At 40.0% G+C, this 21,248-nt stretch overlaps 1 protein-coding gene across 3 annotated transcripts in view; it reads right to left on the bottom strand.

Moving 5' to 3' along the window:
- Nucleotides 1-21,248, bottom strand: part of NCOA7 (nuclear receptor coactivator 7) — a 147,063-nt gene that overhangs the window by 31,659 nt on the left and 94,156 nt on the right. For 2 of the 3 annotated variants that reach the window (XM_077902382.1, XM_077902391.1), the window contains 5 exons: nt 20,965-21,078; nt 20,263-20,388; nt 18,691-18,875; nt 13,140-14,185; nt 12,337-12,505 (listed from right to left, as the gene is read on the bottom strand). In XM_077902382.1, the coding sequence (XP_077758508.1) occupies nt 12,337-12,505; nt 13,140-14,185; nt 18,691-18,875; nt 20,263-20,388; nt 20,965-21,078 (1,640 nt within the window). The remainder of the gene's footprint in view (nt 1-12,336; nt 12,506-13,139; nt 14,186-18,690; nt 18,876-20,262; nt 20,389-20,964; nt 21,079-21,248) is intronic. The other variant, XM_077902388.1, reaches the window with a different exon arrangement.

The following is a 21,248-nucleotide window of genomic DNA, read 5'->3' as shown; positions in this document are numbered from 1 at the left end:
GTTACCAGAATAGGACCAGCTCTTTTTTTTTTTTTTTTTTTTTTTTTTTTTAGGACCAGCTCTTAAAACCCACCTCTTACTTGGCCTGACCCAAGGTCCTTATATGGAAAGGACCTTCATTTTCCTTGCCCCCGTAAGGTCCCTTTCAGATTCAATATTCTACAACTCTAAATGAAACCAGTAAACGCCCTGGGGTATCGCCCATTGTTAAAGGGTGTTAGTGTGCTTATAAAAAGAGAAGAATATTAAAATTAATCATTTTAATATTTATTAAAATTATTTTAATATTTATTAAAATTAATTATAAAAGAAAATTGATACTATTAATAGAATTAACATTCATATTTATTAAAATTAATTATAAAAGAGATTAATTAACATTTTATTTTATAAAAAGTAAATTTATTTACAAAATACCAACTAAATATGCCTCTTGGTCCTGGTTCACCAAGAATAGTAAGACAGTTCTTTTGAGAATCATTGATCAGAATAGTAATTACAGTCATAAAAAGGATCACTTAAAATTAATTAAAAACTAGAAGTTTATACTAATATCAATGCTGGAGGCCTTAAACTGGCAGCCCATAGCCTTGGGGTCAGCTTCTGTACTTTTCTCTGTTAAGTAAAGAGTGGCTAATACTTGAAAATTGAGGAGATTTGACACATATAATACATATTTCAGCTTTGTTTTGGAAAAAGATGGGAAGATCAAGCAACTATTAAATCACATTCCCACCTGGCAGCTTTCACCTGCAGGTATGGAGGTACACAGCTAACACGGCAGCTGTTCCCTAGGGCAGGTGATTAACACAGCTCCCCCCGCCCCCACCCCAAGCTTTCCTCTCTGCATCCCTCCATCCCTCCATCCCTCCATCCAGCTCGGGCAGGCACGCAGCCTGCAGTAATTACTGCTTCTGCATACTTACTCCCAAACACTGTGCGCAGCCCCCATTGGCATTAAAGAGTCTGCTGTGGAAACCGGCCACGAGCTATGCTCCCAAGTGCTGGTGTTCACTCCTCCAGCAGAAAGCACAGCCACCACAGCTCCTATGAAGCGCTCCTATGAAGGGGGGTATTTTTTTCATGAACTGGGATCTGGCTACTTTTTCATAACTGGGATCTGGCTACAGAGTCACTGATTAACTCAAGGCATTTGCCCAGACTGATTACTAAAATTACTGAAGGGTGGCTGCCTAGGAGCGCTTCTGGAAGGTGGTGATGAATTTCTAGAACTTTAAGTTAATGAGACAAAAGGTAACGTGACCAGAAAAAGAATGAGAGAAAGCAGTATCACTTCAAAGCATTTTAAAGCATTAAAAAAAAAAAAAAAGAATATTGACACCAGTGATTAATAATCCTGTAGCTTATACTTGTTTAGCAATTTTCCAGAACTTAAACTTGTGTTAAATACAAAGAGAAAAAGATCATTCCTTTAAGAATTATTTTGGAGATCTTTTTTTTTTCTTTAATAGTAACACTTTTACCTTAAAACATCACAATGAGAATATGGTATGATATGTGTTATATTTGAAAACCACAGAGCTAGTGTTCTGAAATACACCTGGTTTGGCTACGTAGGGCCTAAACTATTGTAGAAAGCATAAAACTTTATTTATTTTATTTTATTTTATTTTATTTTATTTTATTTTATTTTATTTATTTATTTATTTATTTATTTATTTATTTATTTATTTATCATAAAACTTTAAAGACTTTTAACACTATGGTCTCACTGGCATTGACAGTTATTAAATATTTCAATTTAGCCCTGACCCTGCTAAAAGCAAGATGACTTTTGATCAGAAAATGCAGTGCTAACTATGGTTAACGATTTCATGCAAGAAAACTAGGTCAGTTTTTTTTTAAGGATTTGTATTTATTTATTCATGAGAGACACAGAGAGAGGCAGAAACACAGGCAGAGGGAGAAGCAGGCTCCCTGTGGGGAGTCCGATCTGGGACTCCATCCCAGGATCCTACCTAGATTAGTTTTTGATTCCTTTAATTCACCCCCTTTTCTCCAAGGAAAATGCTCTTGAGAGGACTTTGTTTAGTCTTCATGAGGGTCCTTATGATTTGGACATTTTTCCATAGAAATCTAGTTTAATAAGAGAATCAATTTTCTTTTTTATGATTTTACTTGTTACTGCAAAAGTAATGCATGCAAACTAAATGCATGCCCAACATTTAATGGCAAAGAAAGATACATTTAAATAAAAGCAATTTATAATGTACACATATACACACAATTATCATATATAGAGGGACAGATACAATCATTCCATTAACTCATACATAGAAAAAAGGCCAAAAGTCTACAGAAATAAAAATAAATTGTAGTTAGCTTTGTGTAACAAAATTGAGCTTCTTCCTTTTTTGCCTTTTTGTATTTTTCTGAATATTATATAAAGTCTGCATTATTTTAGTTATAAGGAATAAGCTATTTAAATTTATTTTTAAAGATTTTATTTGAGAGAGAGAGACAGAGATAGTGATAGAGATAGTGATAGAGAGCATGAGAGGGCAGGAGAGGGAGAAGCAGGCTCCCCGCGGAGCAGGGAGCCCAATGTGGGGCTGGATCCCAGGACCCTGAGATCATGACCTGAGCTGAAAGCAGATGCTTAACCGACTGAGCCACCCAGGCGCCCCTAAATATTCTCATCTATGAGCCTATAGGCTAATTCATGCATCCATCCAATTAACCTTTAGGAGTACATTACATACTAGATCCTATGCTGCTTTTAGGACACAATATAAGACACAGTGTCCAAAGCCCCAAGTAGTTCACATCCATAAGAAGCGTGTAGGAAGTGCTATGATGGAAGCAGGGGTACAGTACATCCAAACCAGATAGGGAACATTTCTTAGAGGAAACATTTGAACCAGTAAATGTATGTAGGTGAGGTGGGTAACGGGGCTGTGCATGAGAGGAAGCTGGGCATCCCAAGCAAGCCGGTCAGTAAGTCTGATTCACATTTCCTACCATTGAAACATGGCCAGTGTCCACAGAGGGGTCAGAATGAGAGCTAGAGAGCATCGTGATACTAAGTGGGTAAAATAAGCTGGATGTGGTGACGGAAAATGTGGGAAGATGAGTGAGAAGCAAGATTCTGTCCACATTCTGGCTCTGGGGACTGGGTGGCTGGTGGTATCAGCTGCTGTGATGGAGAAAACAAGAGGCAGGTGTCAGGAGGCCAGTAGCAGGGACAAAGGTAGAAATAAGAACCCCAGTGTAGGGTATGATCTGCCTTGGGTTTGTTTGATCCGTGGATGATCCAAATATTGAGGACTATCAGGTACACGTGTTTGGGGCTCCATAGAACATTCTACACTGAGGATAGCTGGACATGACTGGCATATAAAGAATTCAATAGGTGCAGGCAATTATATATGTAGTGAGAAACAGAGAGGGTCACCTAAGGGAACACTGAGGAAACAGAAGAAGGAAAGAGGGTGTCAAAGAAATGGATGATGGCCAACGGTATCAAATGCTATAGAATGGTCTGGTAAAATAAAAACACAATACTCTCCCTTTATTATGATATGGAGGATGCCTCACGGATTCTAGTTTTCTATCCCAAATCCAAAGCTGCAGGATGTTCAGGGGACGACCCAGGTGCTCTGTATGTTTAAAGGCTCCTAGATGGTTTTATCACCAAGCTAAGTTTGGCACCCACCGATCTAAGCCATGAGTTCTTTGTTAACTCTGTGCTTTCATCTCTAGGAGATAGAACACATTCCTTCATGGGCTTCAGTCCTCTATATTTCTGAATTCAGAAGCTGCGATTGCTTCTGTAAGAGGAAAAGGTGCCAGACTTCAATTCCTCCCCTCCCACTGCCTCCGTGTCTGTGGGTTGCTCACCAGGCAAGTGTAGGTTGAGAAAACACAGTTCCTGCCAGTCTAGGGAGAGATCACTGTGGGGGCACTATTTTGGGTAACAAAGGATTTGCACAACTAGAGAAGGGGGGGGGGACCAGCCCAGCTCAGGAATGCAGTAGTTTTAAAAAGGTACCAAGCCAGAAAGGCCCTCTCCTCGCCTCGCAGGCAAAACCCATCAAGTGACCCATCTCAGTAAAGCCACAGATTCAAGCAAATGAAGAGAAAGTTAGGAAGGTTGGCCAGTCTATAAAGAGCTTTAAAAACAATCATGGGGTTTAGACTTTTTTTTTTAAAAGATTTTATTTGAGAGAGACAGAGAGAGCATATGTGGTGGGGGGAGGGACAGAGGCAGAGGGAGAAGCAGCCGCCCCGCCTGAGCAGGGAACGCCATGTGGGGCTCAATCCCAGGACCCCTGGGATCAGGATCTGAGCCGAAGGCAGATGCTTAACCAACTGAGCCACCCAGGCGCCCCAGGGTTTAGACTTTAATTCTGAAGGCTTAGGATATTTTTTGTGGCAATGTGACAAGATCAAAATACCTTTTGAGAAGATTATTTTGGCCCGAAGGTAACAAAACAGATTTTTGAGGGGAGGAAAGAGAGAATAGGGAACTATGGTTCCAGGCGCTGTGTAAGGTAGGGTAGCTGGATCTTGTGATACCAGCTTCAAAGGAAGGAGCACTGGAGCGTTTTGTTTGTTTGGGGCCAGGGAACCACTGCAGCCCATAAAAGTTCATTCTGATAAAGAGCCAATGCTAGAACCAGCCTGCAACTAAGTTATACTACCTAATATCGAAAGGACGTTTTAGCCAAGCTCTTTATTTCTATACAACGCTGTGATTAGATCACCTCCATTCAGTTAATGAGCGCCCAGGAAGTACCATCCATAAAATATCAGTCACTTCGTCTCCTCACAATTATTGAGGCACCTCTAGTCAAGGGAGAGCACTCTGGCAAGGTCCAAGGGTATGAATAAATTTGGGGATGCTGCAAATCTTCCTTCCCTCACTAGTCTAGAAACGACTCTGAATGTCTGCATGCCTGCCATCCCTGTTGCGGTGATTTGTCAGCCTATGCACAGGGTATAGTGAAGGCAGTTTCCGCCGCCTGCCCTAGTATCTGGCTAGGAGAACGGGATTTGAAATCAAATGGATTTGAGTATAAATACCAGACTTGATATTTGCCCATCTGAAAGGTGTTGCAAACCAGTATGTCCCAGGTTCCTCATTTGTAAAATGAGGAATAACACTACATGCCTCCCAAAACTCTCATGAGTTTTAGCTGAGCTAACCATCCCGACAACCATGACAGGGGAGGGTTCTGGAGGGCATGGACTGAGCACTGCCTGCTGTCTTAGACCCCCCTCACTTAGGTCTGGGGAAACTGAATGTTCGGCTCATAATTTCTTTGATATTCCCTCTGGAGAACTAAGGGTGGCAATTCTGCTTTGGATAACGAAGGTATCATTCGAGCATCATTTAAAAGTACGTGTTCAACTAGACTAATCTGATGCACTTTATAAAGCTGCAATGTGGGCACCAGAATTCTATTAGGCCCCAAGGAAGCTTAGATTCATAGTTTAAAAAGGAACACAAATTCAGACAGATGGCACACCATGAAAAGCTCAGTACGGGTGGCTTTCAAGCTTCACTCTAAATATTCCAAAGCTAAGAGTGAACGCTTTTGAAAGATGAGAAGAAGATACACGGATAGTTAAAAGGTGGATCCTGACCAGGATCTGCCATCGACCAGTCATTCCTAACAACGCAACAGAGCTTTGGTGGCCAACAGATCAAAGACATATACGGTCTTTGTATGTGTGGCTGCTACTTCTAGAAATGTGAAAAAGGGAAATAAATCCCAAATTGTGTGTACTATAGTAGACACTTTAAGACTGATGGAAATCGGACTAACCTAAGTCTATAAATAGATATATATTTATTAAATATTAAATTAATATATGTATTAAATATATATATTTAAATATATATCTCCTTAAATACATGTAAGTTTATATATATGAATATCCAAGTAATCTCATGGAGTTAAAATATAGAGATAAAATAAATCAGCTGTATAATAGAAAACAGAATTAAACTGAGAAATCCCTATAAAAGCCTATTAAGAGAATAGCAACTATGAGCATAAATCCCTACTACTCTAGATAGAGATAAGCACTGACTATGGACCATATTTAACTATGAAACACCCATTACTTATCCACGGGATGAGTTTCCATTAAATATCTTTGAGGGAAACGCTGACCTAACGAAAAGGTACTGTTCCCAAAAAATGGGGTCTTGAATACTTGCTTTTAATGCTTTGGGCTAGGCAGCCATGGAGAACTCTACAAAAAGAATCTGTAACTCAAGAAATGCTGCTACTGCCCACAAATCGGATGTGAGAAACAGTGTGGATAGCATCCTTCAAAAGGACAGATACCTGCGTGCTCGTGCGTATGTTACTCATTATAATCTTGAAAGTGTTAAAAAACTCAACTTTTATAAAAAGCTTGGGAACATCAGTTATTCTTGACATTACAGAAGACAATATCACACTTTCTCAAACAGAATCAACGTAACTCATATATGAGTTTATCCTAAATATGGGCAAGCACAAAATATGCTATCTTCTATAAATCAAAGTGCTTGCTCATTTTAATTAGAAGCTTATTAGGGGATCCCTGGATGGCTCAGCGGTTTAGTGCCTGCCTTCAGCCCAGGGCATGATCCTGGAGTCCCGGGGTCGAGTCCCGCGTTGGGCTCCCTGCATGGAGCCTGGTTCTCCCTCTGCCTGTGTCTCTGACTCTGTATGTCTCTCATGAATAAATAATAAATAAAAATCTTTAAAAAAAGTTCATCCCTTCTTAAGAAAAAGAGAGAGAGAGTACAGAGGGACACCTGGGTGACTCTGTGGCTTAGCACCGCCTTCAGCCCAGGGCCTGATCCTGGAGACTCGGGATCGAGTCCCACATCGGGCTTCCTGCATGGAACCTGCTTCTCCCTCTACCTGTGTCTCTGTCTCTCTCGTTCTGCCTCTCATAAATCAATCAATCAATCTTAAAAAAAATTAGAAGCTGATTAGAGAACATGGTATTTTAGAATGACTATTAAATATATATTTATATATCAAGATAAAATTAAATGTTTATTATAAAGGAGTCACCTAGAATAAAAAGCCTCAGGCTACTACTGACCTTCCTTTATATCAAATGTCATGTAGCAAGCACTCAACTTGAAAACGATTTTAAAACTGCATTTGCTTCCTTACCAAACCGATAAAATAGAGAATCATATGACTTAGATTTCTCATCATGTGGAGCAAAGGGTACACACTTTCATGTGCCTTACACGTATCCTTTGACTTGGTCAGACCAACTAATGGATTTTATAAAGATGTTTAATGGAACACTGCTTTTAATGGCAACAAATTTGGAACAACCTAATATCCAAAGCAGGAGCTTTATTAAATCATTCAGGGAATGAAACAGGGGTGCTCACAATAACATCATATACACATAATAACATAGTATTTCATGTAGAAAATGCTCATAACTTTAAGTGTGTGGGGGGGAAGCAGATTGCAAAATAATTGTTTTCCCCCAGCTTACCTGTGTGTTCAAGTACTGCTAAAATTATCTTAGCATAATTATTTTTGAGGTTAAAAAAATCTTAAAACACTCACAGGCTCTCCCTCTCCTCTCTCTTATTAGCTTACTTATTACATGAATCACACTGACCCATCAATTCAGTTTGGATTTAACATTTATGCATGACTTGGCAACTTCTACACAATTCCTGCCATTTAATTTCACTTCCATCTTATTTAAAAAGTTGGATAATAAGAAATCAATCACCGTAAAACATTTCAGATTGGATCATAAGGAATTGGGGGAAAAAGATGTTTCAATATGAACAAGAATCATTGGTTCTTTCCAAGAAAAGAAATAACCTCTTAGTATTCAGGAAAAAAAGACCACTGCATTTTTCACATAGAACGGCACCCAAATCTATGGAAATAATCACATCCAGTCTCTAAAAAAGTACTAGGAACTGTCTCAAGAGCTCCCCATAGCTTCTCAAGGTAAAGTCCCACTCTCACTTACCTAGAACTAGCCAGATATATGCCAGGTCCTATGCCCTCAGTAAGTGTTCAAACACGAGCTAGTTACTTAATGCCCCACAATGACCCATTTTCAAAATTAAGAAACTACGTTTCAAATGGATAAAGAATCTCATCCCAAAGCACACTATTCCTAGGGATTCTCATTCATCGCTTCCTGATTCTATGACTCATTATTCCACCGGCCAGGGCACCAGGGCAGCCCAAGACTCCACATGGCCTCCAGGGCAGGGCCCGACACGGTCTTCCTCTCAATACCCCAGAGAGCTGCGAGCACAGGCTTGTGCAAAGTAAAGGGGCAAAAAATAAATGCTTGTCACCACCATAGACCTTCTTGTTTAGTCTTTCAATTTAGGATTTACTTCCAGGTAAATTATCTCTTTAGGAGCAACACTGCTATTTTTACAGACATAAAACTATATAGATTCATAACTGAGTTATAAAAAACAAAAAACATTTAGTGAAATTCTCTGCCCCCCCCCAAAAAAAAAGGTTGAGTAAAGGAAACAAAGTATATGCAGATGAGTAAATTACTGTGAACACAACAACGGAGTATAGCAAAATTTGAAGCAGTCAAGGCTCTAAATCATCTGGCTAATGTGGTTCACAATCACTTTCAGAATGGTGGGTAGGCTGGGTCTAATGGTCTAATACTCAACTGGTGGTTCTCCTTGTGAGGTTATTTTGTCCCGCAGACAACTTCTTCCTGCAGGTGACACCTGGGGACCCTTGGATGTCACAGCTGGCATCTCATGGGCAGAGGCCACAGATGCTGCTAATAAACATCCTATAATGCAAATGACATCCCCTCAAAATGTCAATAGTGCCAAAGTTGAGAAACCCTATACAAGATGATTAATGTAAGGTGAAACTATCCTCTGCTGTCCTCATGTTTGAATTAGCATCAAGAGTGAGAGGAGGACAAGCCTGCATGTCAGGTCCCAGGTTCTGGACAAGGCAAATCGCCCAAGCAGACTACTGTCATCTTCAGTTGACTCAAGGGAAGCGTGTGATTCTGCAAGCTGCAAGGGAGACTGGGAGGGCTTAATGCCGACAGGCGCCTAATCCTTAGTGAACGGGCACACATCTCAAGTAGCAGTGTACAGGTGTGCAAGAAGAAACCACCAGCTTTCCTGGATCCACAGTGGTCAGATCTGCAATTTCCACCCAGTTAAATAAAACTATTATTGCGTGTATTTGGGTAGTTTTGTATCTAAAATTTAATAACAAGGATTGCGGCGGGGAGGGGAACCCAAACAAAGAGGATAAATAGAGACTGCTGCTTCCCATCATTGCTTTCCCTGCCTCTAGCCCTCTCCATTTTCTTACTCGGTAGACTATTCATTAGGTGATGGCATCGTGGAAGCCATAAAGCACGTTGTAAATGAAGGGAGTATTTCGGTAGAGTTGATTTCTTAGTAATAATAACAAAAGGGGGAAAAAACAAACATGTTTTAAAAATACTAGGAACGGTGAAACACATCTGTGAAGTCACATCAACATCAGAATATTAACCTCCTGCAACAAGGAGCTTCAATGTACTGGAGGAACCAAAGAGATCTCCAATGAGAGTAAGTTGCCACATTTGGAAGGTCTATGAGAGGACACTTTAACCTTGAAAGGGAGCCACTGCTAGGATGACCTCCCTCTGCTCCTGAAACTCCAATGGATGCACAGATCCATTAAATAGAAAAGCAAGTAGAAATGCTCAGTTGGATGTAGCAAGGGAATCTGGAAATGATCATCAGAGTGAGGAAAGCATTGCACACCACGTCTTGGATCCTTAAGGACTTTGCTGAGCCTGAAGTCTCAAGGATTTTCACAAGTTGGAAATAAAAACCATCTTTTCTTATTTCTCACTATGCACTTGGGAGTTCTAGGTGGGAATTAACTATAGAACTGCTCCGTCCTTCTCAGTCTTAAACTAAAATGTGGCTTCCTGTAGGGTAGGTAGACAGGGAAATACACAAAAGAACAATTAAAACAAAAATTTCCTAACATGTATTCAAAGAAATCCATCAGTAACACAGTGAGATATAACACATAATTAGTTTAAGAAAGAAAACTAAGTCCATCAGGTTAGCCAAAGACAACAGTCATAGAAACTATAAAATATACTATAAAGGAATTCAAAAAGTGTCCGACTCTAAAAAGGCCACAAGGGCCTTCTTCTTTTTTTCCCCTGGGAAGTAAATAAACAAGCCTTTAATACAGCTCAGTTAGGTAAAATACTGTACACTGCAAAAGATCCAGAAAACTAGAGCTTCAAGTCATGTTTTAAAAAAGCCATTAAGCTTAATTGAAAAACCAAGTATAGAGTACAAAACAGCAACAAGGGCCATGGTGATCCCATGCCTGGGTGGCTCAGTCAGTTGAGCACAGGACTTTGAATTTTGGCTAAGGTCATGGTCTCAGAGTCCTGAGATCGAGTCCCGAGTTGGGCTCTCTGCTGGGCATAGAGCCTGCTTGAGATTCTCTCCCTCTTCCTCTGCACTGCCCCCCTAAATAAATAAATAAATAAATAAATAAATAAATAAATAAATAGCCCACAAAAACCATCTGTATAAGAGACCAAAGAGAAGTATTTCAGCATTACAGATTTCTTCTGGATTAAAAAATGACAGTAATATAGTAACTATATGTGTGGGATTGCTGCACTTATTCTACAAGAGTCCTTGGTACACACAGCTTCATTAAAGGCAATAAAATAGGAAAAAAACCTCCCAAATTTCCTTAGATCATAAACAATACATTTACCCAAAGAAAAAAAATGATACATATCATAGGCAATTTTTCTAGTGGGCCCTGAATAGTCCACATCCCCTTGCAACATGGCTGAATGTTTCAGTGCTTTGTTTTCCTCATCTATCAAATCAGGAGTTGACCTAAATCTCTAAGGTTTTGTTGAGCGTGACATTTGACTTTAGAACTCTGCTTCTAATAGATGTTCAGAAATTTACATTGCTCCTATTGAGACATTTTAAAATAATAACAGACATGCTTTTTCTTTTTTATCTCCTCAATATCCCGAAAGTTTCAATGAAACACCATGGGAGTTGCAGGTATGGCCAGAAAAATAAAATACATAAACACAAAAGTTATGTCGAATGTCCATGTTAACATGAGTTTTTACCTAAGACAGGGAACCGTTATTGGCAAATTAATTAATTAAAATCCTATTAACTATTTTTCATGTTAAACTATAATTTATTAAAACAGGAAAACTCCCTTGATGAGAATTATTCTGGATACTCATCAACCAGAAGGTGTGCCTTTGCTTGGAATTTAATTTTGCTTTATTAACAGTTCATGCTTAAGGGAGCTCGCTGAGTTTGCCTTTGGCAGGTATATATTTGGTCTTAGCCAAGAGATCTGCCCAGATGATAATGTTTTTTGTTTTGTTTTGAAGATTTTATTTATTTATTCATGAGAGACATACACACAGAGAGGCAGAGACACAGGCAGGGGGAGAAGCAGGCTCCAGGCAGGGAGCCTGACATGGGACTTGATTCTGGGACTCCAGGATCACGCCCTGGGCCGAAGGCAGGCGCTAAACCGCTGAGCCACCCAGGGGTCCCTCAATAATGTTAATGACTAGGTAGAAAGAGGGAAAAAATGTGATTTTTACAATCCTGAAAATTTTTTATTCTCCTACATAAACAAAAGGAAAACATTTAATTTTTTGCCCTAAAAATAGTGTCTCCTAATTATTTTTTATTACAAAGACATCCATAATGATGTACTGCTAAAAAATGTCTGTGTCATTATCCCTGCTATCCTAGACTCAAATAACATAATTTCTTCTTTGGCAATTTAAAAATACAAATCTCTCCAGAGTTGTACCAACCCTCAAACCCACCTGGAGTGGACCCTTTAACACTTTTCATGCTGCTGAGTCAGACACTCCCCACTTAAGGCCAAAGCAACCTTGAGTTCCCTAAGTTAATAAGCACTTTAACAGTTACAACCACACCTCTCTACTGCCCCTAAAGAGGTTTAGATATGCCCTAGGGTATTCTTTCATTCTTAACAGAATTACACTTCCAAGGACCAGCACTGGAGAATATCTAAATCTTCCTTCACTTACAATTCAACTGTGGAGAAAGTCATTAAAAGGTTTCAGGACCCAGTACTTAGGATGACCTCAGGCTGGCTAAATCGAAACCACTCAGTAGCAGAAAACTACTCAAAAAATATCCTTCAAGAAATTCTAAAAGATACAACTAAGAGGAATCTCTTATTCAAGAATAAGAGTAACGATTTTAAATTTTTAAAAAAAATCAAGGTATAATTAGGATCGAATGGACCAACATTTTCCATTTTAGCCCATGCTTACCTCTCCCGAGGAACAGCAAACCAGTACTCTGGCTGCTTTCTTCGTTTGCCATACTGCTGGACCATGGCTGCAGTGTGAGTGGCAAAGGATTTTCTCATTGGTTTTCCTACTTTAATGCACAGAAACATGGGTGGAGTCTTGCTTTTCTCCTCTTTTGAAGGAAGTATATCTGAATCACACATGAAGAAAATCTTCCTCAATATTGACAATATTGGTGAAAGTAAAACCTTTGGACTTAAACAAAGAAGAGCACCCGATCCCCTCTTAGTGACAGAAAATCAACACATTTTGACAAAACACCATCCAATTAGAACTAATTACATTTTTCAGACCTCCTTTAGCAACAAAGGAAAAAGCTTTGCATGTTTGAGTCTGTTTTGCATCACATAAGATGTCATGTGCTGGGAATAAGCCATAAAAACCAACACGACGTGATAGTTTGCAAGAATACACATCAATGAATGATACCGAAGACCCAATTACACCATAAGACAATTTAACTTAGAACAGAAAGATCTTCAAAAACATTTCAAACTCCTTCAGATTTAGAAATTCAAAGTGAAAGGGAAAGTTACTTGAAATAAAAAAACAACAACTACTACTTTCAAACAAGAAATCTATGTCACAGTTCAAGTTCCAAAATAGATACCATACAATGCTAATTTTTTTCTCAATTAACGTATCAGTAAAGATACACTCTATTTCAAAAACACTGTTTTCAAACAATTGCTCTAATTTTGCTTGTATCTGTACGTTTCAGAAAGCCAACTCTACGACAGAATAACTAAAGTAAAGTGGCTTACCTTCAATGGGTACCTGAATTCTCTTTAGTAGCCACAACTGAATTTCAGACTTATTATCCATTTGCGCGCCCTGGCAGCTGTTGTCCAGAGTAGATTCTGAAGAGGTGTTTAAAGACCCTTTATCCGTATTTTCTTCTGTAGAAGAGGCCAGTTGCAGTGGGAGGGACACTCTCTCTTTGACCCAGGTTTTCTCTGGCTCCTTACTGCCCTCAGTTGGAGGAACACGTACCTGGGGGAGAGAACTACTAAGGGTGATATCTATTCCCAGTGGTTCAGTGCTTTTGCCATCACTTAATTCTTCCTTCTGCAAGTTGTCAGGTAACTGTGACCCTTCTTTGTTCTTATTAAGGTAATATTCAATGAGTTTAACTTTATCTAGATCTTCATGTATGTTCAGTGTGTTTTCTACCTGGCTTTCTGGGGAACCAGACTGCTTGTCCACCTCTGGCATCGTATCTTGCTTCTCACGGGTTTCTAAATCCAGGGCCCCCTTCAGTTCAGCATCATTATCTGTTCCTGAAAAGTTCAGGGCTGACTGCACCTGCACTTCTGTAGCAGAACTAATGATATGGGACTTAGCCTTCCTTAGCTCTTTTGGGTCAAGAGAAAGGCACTCCTTTGAGGTGTCTCTTTTGTCCATTCCACTATCAGTTTGAGAAGAAAGTTCTTCCAAGTCAACAAAGTCATCATCTTCCCCTAAAAGGGAATTCTCTTTGGCTATGGATTCAAATGCAGCACGAGTGTCAGAAGGTTCCTTGCTGACCGTAGTCACTGTGGTAGACTCACTGGCTGCCTCTGTAGAAGATTCTGGTGTCTTTAACTTTCCTGACAGAGGGCTATCTGAGGGCTTCATGTGTGTGTATTCTGTTGACTTCTCCAAAAGTCTTGTTGATTTGGAATCTGAAGCCATGGTTCTCTCCCCATTCTGCTGCCGTTTTTCCTTGTTGAGAGATTTGAACTTACTGAATGGGTTGATGTCTTTTTCTGAAGCCAGGTCTTCCCATTCTCCAGGCCTGTACAGAGGACAAAGATCCTGAGGTAGGTCACTGTCGGGGGAAAAATGGTGGGTGCACATGGAATGTTAAAAACAAAACCAAAAACAAAATGGAGGAAAGGCAAAAATTAAAACAAAACCCAACCAAAAACTAAAACATAAACGTACTGCAACTTAAACTGATGTCTAAATGATTTCAGAATAAGGAAATGAAATCAAGAAACTGACTTCAAAATGAAACATAAATGAACTACAAGAAGGGGCAAAACAAGAAAGCATGAGAGTTGCATATCCTACTAGAAGGACATGAATGATTTTTGAAGTCATTTATGAACATGGAGATGTCACCCACCAGATTTTTAATGATGGAACAATGTTTCTGATATTCATGAATAAAAGGACAAAGGGAAATAAATGTTTTAGCATGATGACCTAAATTCTTTAAATATTCAAAGCTGTTCCTTTTTTATAAAATAGTATATATAAACCAACATTATTTCTGAATGGCTCAATGACTGAGTAGCTATTCATTTAACTTGTATAAATTACCAGTCCTGAACCCTAATTTTGAGTTTCCTCACTTAGGACCTGATGTTTCCAATACCAGACATCCTTCTACTCCTGAGGGAGATGCGAGAAGCTTCCACTGTTATTGTGGATATATGGCACCTGCTCCATTTTACACTTTAAAATTTACAGAAAAGTAACTCAAGTAAGCTCTTACAATACTAAGGTTAAAAGTCTTAATTTCTTAACTCATAACAATATCATTTCACTTTATGGCAGTGGGCACTGGTTTATCAGCTGAAACATACTGTCCCTCAACAACAGATGCTTTTCTACCCAGATTTGAATTACACAAAACTATTGGTTAGACATGTTCTCCAAAGTTTAAAATAAATGGTCAAGAGACATCATTTTTAAGCCATGACTGGTAAGATTTTGAGTAACCCGTATTTCACTTACCTTAGTATTGACACTGGGTTAAAACACAGATATATAAAGACCCTTTATAGATTTCAGAAATAATTTTGTTTTCTAAAAAGGCTAGATAGGACTCAGGTAATACTTTATTACTCATCTTTGAAATCACCAGGGTAAGAAGGTAACAAAGCACCAGGAAATTCTCAAGTTAGAAGACTACCCCCCAAACTTATAAATCACATGCATGGAACATCCATGCTTTCTCCAATGGAAAATAAAAGCCTACATAACTGCTAGGCTCTGACAAATGCTTAAAAAAACTTCTTTCATTCATAGTTCATTTCAATTCAATAAACATTTGCTGAGCCCCTACAAGCCATATGCTAAATGATGATTTTGACAGTGTCTCTGTTCTGCAGGAACCCGTAATATGCAAAAATGTTCTGTCCAATACCAGCATCCCAGGAGATATTAAAGATGCGCCAATCCTAGAGTCAAATAAATCAGCGTAATGTGTCATAATTCCGATTTAGGATCCTGAATTTAATTTGCTATGTTGAAGGTTATATGAAGTCTTATAACAAAGAAACTCAGCATTTCACATACTTGGTTAATAAGCAAAACTTTCTTCCATGAACATCCAAAACCCACTGATCCATCGTCCTTCTCTGCTTAGCTTGCCTCCCACAGAGAGATGTGACTGCACTCTGCTCAGCCTCCTATATTACCCTGTCTACCCCTCCCTTCTTGTTCATCTACCAAGTCTGAGTTTGGATAAATTTAACCATCTGGTTTTTTGTGCTGCAGCCGCCAAGCCCTGCTGGGGCAAAGTACACAGAGGTGTCAACTAGCACTACTGTTAATGTTTTCTAGACTCAGCTAGGCACCTAAAGCTGATCAATAATCCCTTCAGTTGTTCCCTTCCTGTTCTCTGGCTGTGTCAGCTGGACTTACAAAATGTCCTACACAGAAAACACAAAGACTGAAGGTGAGGATGGGGAGATCTTACACACACACACACGCACGCACGCACACACACATGCACTCTTAAAAAACAATTTGCAGGCAGCCCAGGTGGCTTAGTGGTTTAGTGTCACCTTCAGCCCAGGGCGTGATCCTGGAGACCCGGGATCGAGTCCCACATCAGGCTTCCTGCATGGAGCCTGCTTCCTCCCTCTACCTGTCTCTGTCTCTCTGTGTCTCAAATAAATAAAATCTTAAAAAAAAAAAAAAAAAAACAATTTGCAAATTGCAGTCAGATAATTTGTACTTGTTTTACCCTACAACTTTTAGTAATAATGAAATTTTAGGCTTTTTTTAACTTTTAAACCATCAATGGAATTCTGAAGTCAATGCCAATTTTCCATCAGACTGATCCCACTCACACATTCTCTTTTGCCCAATGGTGCACCTACTGCTCACTAGGCTGCAAAGTCTTCACATGCTTGCATCCAAGGCAGGAATCAGTACACAATTCTGAAATAAACTGAACACAGTAGGAGCCAATGCTTAACTCTCCTTCCCCCCCCCCCCGCCCCCGCCATCTATAGCATTACCCTGGACCCCAGATCGCTAAACACAATCTCACGATGAGAGAAATCTTTCTGTAAAGATGTACCTTCCTTTTCTATTATTAAAAAGAGTGCTTAACATCCTGACCTAAAGATGTGCAATCGTATTCCTCCACAAGAAGCCACCATCAGGCAAGAAGTGCCCCCTTTCCCCGGCCATCCACTTCTAAACTTAACTACATCCTTCCTCATTCTCATCTTCTTTCTTCTTGTCACAGAGAACCTAATGTTCATTCCTTATTTCCAGAACTAACACCTCGCATCCTCTTCTCTGCCTCCACCTGAGACTCCCAGGCAGCTGGACGCTGCCTCACAAGTGTCCTCCTGGGACGCTGTGTGCACTTCCACGCGTGCGGTGCACTTAGGCACCACTTCTCCATCTGTCTACTGCACCCAGGAGACTGCATGTTCCTCAAGGGCAGAGGCCGAGACCCCCTCGTCGTCATCTCCCTGCCACACAGGAGCATGCACTAAGATGAAGTGGAAGCCTCAACTGCATGGGCAACAAGATGTCCCAAGGACAATGAACAGGGTTTCAGAGATGAATGCAAGGTTCACATAATAACAGCTTAGAGTTTGCAGGTATCAGCCTATTTTTTAAGAGTCCTGCTGTATCAATATGTTTAGTTCTTAAAATAGCCCTACAGGCTGAAGAATCCTACTCATTCCATTTAACAGATGAGAAAACTGAGGCTTGGAACTGAGTAACTCAGGCAGGCCATGGAGCCGTGAGTGGCAGACCCAGGGAAACCCAGGCCGCGGGGCTCCAGACCCAGGCATCATGCAGAACCGCCTGGCCTGCCACACCACCTCAACACCTCTCACTTGGATCCTTCTGGCAGAATTTAGACACTACCTCAGTGCCCGTGCTCGGTGCTAGCTTCAGTGGCTTGGAGCAGGAGGAGGGCCGAGGGGTCAGACGCCGAGGACTGTGAGTCCAGGGAAACCTGCTGGTGTGCACCTCTAAGGGTGCTGTGTCTGGGTTAGGTCTCTAATTATCTCCTTTTCCTAAGTCACAAGGGCGAGTTTCCCTCTGCACAGTTAGGACCACTGCTTTCCCTCTACCTCCCTATCACTAAGGGTTTCTGAAGATTTTTACTTCTACCAGACATGGAGAAATAGGAACACTGACAAAGGGACAGTAAGAATCCAAGTATCCCCTTAAATGGATTCCCTCAGCTTTCTTAACCCTCTTTCTCTTTTTTTTTCATAGGGAGCTTCCTCCTTCTCTCCCTACTTTTTCCAAAAAAAAAAAAAACAAAACAAAAAACAAAAAACACCTCAGTTTTAGGAGGCAAAAATATTCAAGCCTAAGGTAATATTCATCTATGTTTCAGAAACAAACAGCTACAGGGACAGTGGCCTCCACACTGTCCACCCCGAGCTCTCTCCGTGCAGGATGACTAAGGGAAGATGTGAGTTAGGAGGACTGCCCATGCTAGAGTGTGAATGAGAACAGAACTCTGCTTAACAACTAAATGGAGAGAAAAAAGCTATTCTTTTATTGGTAACCTGACTAAAATTCTTTCAGAGAAACTTCATTTCTTCTTCTATTAATTCATTAAGAACATGCATTGCTGGGATCCCTGGGTGGCGCAGCGGTTTGGCGCCTGCCTTTGGCCCGGGGCGCGATCCTGGAGACCCGGGATCGAATCCCACGTCGGGCTCCCTGCATGGAGCCTGCTTCTCCCTCTGCCTATGTCTCTGCCTCTCTGTCTCTCTCTCTGTGTGACTATCATGAATAAATAAATAAAATCTTTAAAAAAAAAAAAAAAAAGAACATGCATTGCTTTTCAGAAAAATAAGCCAAAGAAATACCATTTTTATGTGCTGGTGTTCTTGCTTTTCTCCTTTCAATTTTTGTACATTCAACCTTCCCCTTTATCTCCATTTCTTCTCATTTTTCAATTAAAAAAAAAATCTACTGCACAAATCTTTCACCTTCCAATTCACCGCTACACAATCTCTCACTCCTGCCAATGCCCTACCTTTTAACTGCATTTAGTTCTCCAAACACTTTAAGTTTTTTGTTTGTTTAGATTAACAAAGAAATATCTCTTACGATGGCAAGGCATCTTTGATCTTCATGTGGGAAATGTCATTGTAGAGAGCAATGGAAACCACCTCTTCCATGGGACAAATGAGGCCATACTCCTCACAACCATTTTCAATGACCAGGGGGTCAGACTTGTGAGGGTCAAACATGATGTTGTTAGGAGTAACAATCATGACGCCTCCGACCACGCCCTACAGGAGAAAGGGACAAAACAGAATCATGACAAGCAGAAATGCAACCACCACAGTGGCTTTCATGAACTCACATTGCCATTCGGGTGGCCCCGGGGAACTGTGGCGTCCTACACAGCAATTGCATCCCCTTTAAGATGCTAGAGCAACAGGCTGAGGAAATGCAGTGCTGGGCGCTAGGTGGTGAGGCAGAGAAAACAGAGCTGCCTCGCCAGTGCAGACAACCGAGCCTCCTGGCAGAGCTGCTGCCGTAGCACAACTGTAGTGGGATCCTGGGTTGCACGCCTATGTCCACATCCCCCCCTCGTTCACTATAAATTGCGAAGGGCTGTCCCAAGTGCTTTTTCCACTTGAGAACCGGGTGCTTTCTGAGTCGCTCAGCACATGTTCACCATGTGTCCAACAAGTGAGTGCTACTGTGCTACGGTAGCATCTGTCTCAGAGCCATGGTGCCCAACGAGAGCCCTAATATTTTTCTCTAAAATGTTTAGAAAGGCCACATTCAGCAAAATGTGACACAAATAGGGATATGAAATTTTTGCAATCAGAAATGAATATAGTAAACTATGGAAGTTAATAGCAAAATCCAGTAATTTGGAGGGAGCTTCTGTCTGAAGCTTGGTCAGCGTACTATTTTACAGATGGCCACAGGGATATTACCTACCAGAGAACCCGGACACAGAAGATTCCTTGATTCTTTACCTTGGTTCTCTTACTGAGTTAACTGATCATCTTTGTGAGAAATTTTTCATTTTTCAAGAATTACTTATCCTTGGTTGCAGAAGTCATAAATGCATATCAATAATGTATTTTCCTACCATTTGGAACCCGGCATGAAGTCTCTACTATGAACATAGGAATTCACTTTATATATCAACATAACCCCTTCTTCAGAGACTAACAGTTGGATCTGCTCTTTGTAAAACACACCAACCGTCTTTTATTATTTATTTATTATTTTATTACTACCCCCCCCTACAGATTAAATTTTATTATTGTTCCTATTTTATAGATGAGGAAAGTGGAGGCTGAGGCAACTCCAATACCATGTCCTTGGTTTCCAAGCTAGTTCCAAGCAGAACTGGATTTTAAATTCACCGAGTCAAACTCCAGCCTTTGCTGTCAAGCATATCCTATCCTATACTGGTTCCCTAGCAATGTTTGGGCCAAGAACTTAAACATGAAATGATAAATCCAAGGCCACAGAGGATCCTATAATAAGTAAGATGCCAGGCATCCAACAGGGGAAAACTAATGGACACTTACATAAAATCTTAAGTTAAACTTTGGGAAAGATATTTTAATGTCTCCTGTCTTGAGTAATTTGGAACCTACTTTAGTTTTCCATTGAGTCCAAGAAAAGGAAACAAATTACAGTGCTATATACCTTTCCATCAGTGAAGTATCGACAATTCATTTTTAAAAATTTTACCACGCCTGGCTCATCTTCTTCAGAAGTGGATGATAAGACTCTTTCAATGGGTTTTAAGGCCTTTCTTGCTAAGTCAGCATCCTTTAAGAAAGCAAAAATTCCAAAAATCAAATAAAGGATTTTTTTTAAAAACAGATTATTTAAGAAAATCAAGACATTTAAATTCCCCATAAGGAACTTGTTTCTATGTAACTTAAACATGAAAATGAGGCGAATATCCTTCATCCTTTAAAAATGATCACAAATACAGTAAATATCCAAATTAAATTAAGGTTTAAGCAACAACAAATGTGTACATATGGAACCGTAAAAATGGCTCAAATGTTTTTAGAAAATAATCTAAATGAAGGAATTCATATTTAGCTCACAGCTCAAGTTCTCTAGAAAAAAAGAGTAAAAGAAGTACAAATAAAGGATCAGTCTCACGGAGAGTTTAACTTCACACTTTTTACATAAACGAGGTATGCATTTTTGCCTCTGAGACCTTAAACGTGAACAGGTTTCTTTTTGATAAGATGCATTCTCTCAACTAATAACAAATCTCCCATTTGGGGAGATTTCAGATAAAAACCTAAGTGAAAAACAACGTGTAAAATTCTACAACTCAAAAAATATATTTGATAAATACAAACGTGAGCTCATGAATGGCATACATACAGGCAGTTTATCATATTCTGCATCTGATGATGAAGGAGAGACAGTAGCACCAGGACTAGATGATGATAACCTTAGGGTACTGGAAGGAAAGTTGGCATCTGGCACAAAAAGGACCTGCGAATGGGAAAGAAAAGCTGAGTACCAAGAATCAGGCAGGCAACACTAGGCAGTGTTTGGAACAGTTGCTCTTTGTATAGTAACATGCTAAGTACATGGCTTTGCAAAGCTCATAAGTACCTTGGGGCCTTCTAGACTAATCTATGAAACAATACTCAGAAACAGGA

This window comes from Canis aureus, chromosome 1 (assembly GCF_053574225.1).
Source record: "Canis aureus isolate CA01 chromosome 1, VMU_Caureus_v.1.0, whole genome shotgun sequence".
NCBI classification, from domain to species: Eukaryota; Metazoa; Chordata; class Mammalia; order Carnivora; family Canidae; genus Canis; species Canis aureus.
This window is presented reverse-complemented; position numbering and strand designations above follow the sequence as displayed.